General features: G+C 44.6%; 1 protein-coding gene across 1 annotated transcript in view; it reads right to left on the bottom strand.

Annotated features, from left to right (window-relative positions):
* The window catches only part of LOC119572867, a 9373-nt gene continuing 7761 nt past the window's right edge, over positions 1-1612 (bottom strand). The window contains exons 4-5 of the mRNA XM_037919803.1: positions 1350-1526; positions 1-1071 (exon numbers count right to left, since the gene is read on the bottom strand). Of these exons, the coding sequence (XP_037775731.1) occupies positions 878-1071; positions 1350-1526 (371 nt within the window). The 3' untranslated portion in view covers positions 1-877. The remainder of the gene's footprint in view (positions 1072-1349; positions 1527-1612) is intronic.

The following is a 1612-nucleotide window of genomic DNA, read 5'->3' as shown; positions in this document are numbered from 1 at the left end:
GACTACCTCCCTTACAGTCGGTTTGGTTAGGTCGGGTCAGATCAGGTCAGTCACTGGCTACTGAAACAAGGTGTCTTGAAGTACACATAATACAATCGTCTAAACGGTACTTTGTAATTAAATTGATATAAATAACAGTATCTTTTTTCTTCTTGTATTTACTGATAACACGTGTTTATCCCATATCATTCGTACGCTAATGGCACGGTATACTGTTTCATATATATCTTCTTGGGTGGATCTACAATTTTTATTTCTTACTCATCGATTTATCGACTTATTTTTTCAAGTTTTGATGCACTTCACTTGGCGACGTTCGCCTGAAAGCATGTTATATTAACATCGATCTAGGTAATCAAATAATCACAATCACGAAGGTTTCAATTACTAAAAAAAAAAACGTTTACCTGGCATCAATCATCGACAAACTGGCAGGTGCATATTCGCTTTGATAACCAAGAGTGAGCAAAACTCATGCAAGCGTGATATTAGTACAGCACATTTTCCCTCCTTTCTTTAGATTGTTTCTTAGGAGGGTTATATTCCAAATCATTCAAGAGACTAAAAATGTTCAAGGTTTAAGGATCGCGTTGAAAGGCACATAGTTCAGTGAGTTAGTGAACTTTATAAGCAGACTAAACTACATTGCTTGTAAAAGAATGGTTCAGTTACCTTCCCTCGAAAGCGTCTCTTGCGATGTAAAGTTCTCGTTTGTCCTCTTGTCCACATTGTGCTGCCAATTTTGCAAGATAATTGCATTACCAAGACCAAGTAACTGAACCATAATTTTCAAGTTTCATTAGTTATCAACAGCCTGGTAGCTGGCATTGGCACCAGGACTAGCACGAGGAACCGCTGTCCGCTGGAGGTCTTCACTTCATGGACTAGCGAGATCTGCCTGACACAGCAGCCTGACTCTCGTGCCTCTGAATCCTTGGGTTAAATTCCCGTTCAGTATGGCGAAGTTGTAACCTGGGATAATGTCCCTTTCGAAGAGGCTGTTTTCTTGGTCGTAGGGCACGCCATCTCCCCAAACGTCACTAGGTGATAAGTCGACTGTCACCATAGAGCCTGCGGAGGAATAGAACCAAGCGTCACCTTAGCCCCTGCAAGGAAAAAGAACCCGCTGGACGATAGGAGGACATCAGAGGATCATTCATAGTGAAGAGATTCGATATGGTACTGATTATTTCTGTTTACTCAAATATTTTTCCTTCTACCTACCTATCCAATCTTTGTTGATATCGCCTGTTATCTTCTAGTTACCTATCTCTCCCTCTGACCTCCATCCATCACTCTACTATCCTTCCATCTCTCCCAAACACACCCGCCTCCCCATCCCTCCTCACCATCTCTGTCGAAGAACTCCTTGAGGACGGCCATGGACTCGAGGGAGGAGAACACCCCTAGTCTGAAGCCGGGAAACCCGCTGCACTTGGCCATGGCATCCCCTGCCCTCATCATCCCGCTCAAGGTCAGGTACAGGCGCCTGTCCCCGCCCAGCCAGAAGGATCCGTCGAGGGTGGCTGAGTGTAGAGAATGGAGATTGGTGCTAGGAATAGGGGCTGATGAGGGGTGTAGAGGAAGGGGATTGGTGCCAGGGATAGGGGCT

The sequence above is a fragment of the Penaeus monodon genome, chromosome 5 (assembly GCF_015228065.2).
Source record: "Penaeus monodon isolate SGIC_2016 chromosome 5, NSTDA_Pmon_1, whole genome shotgun sequence".
Classification (NCBI taxonomy): Eukaryota; Metazoa; Arthropoda; class Malacostraca; order Decapoda; family Penaeidae; genus Penaeus; species Penaeus monodon.
This window is presented reverse-complemented; position numbering and strand designations above follow the sequence as displayed.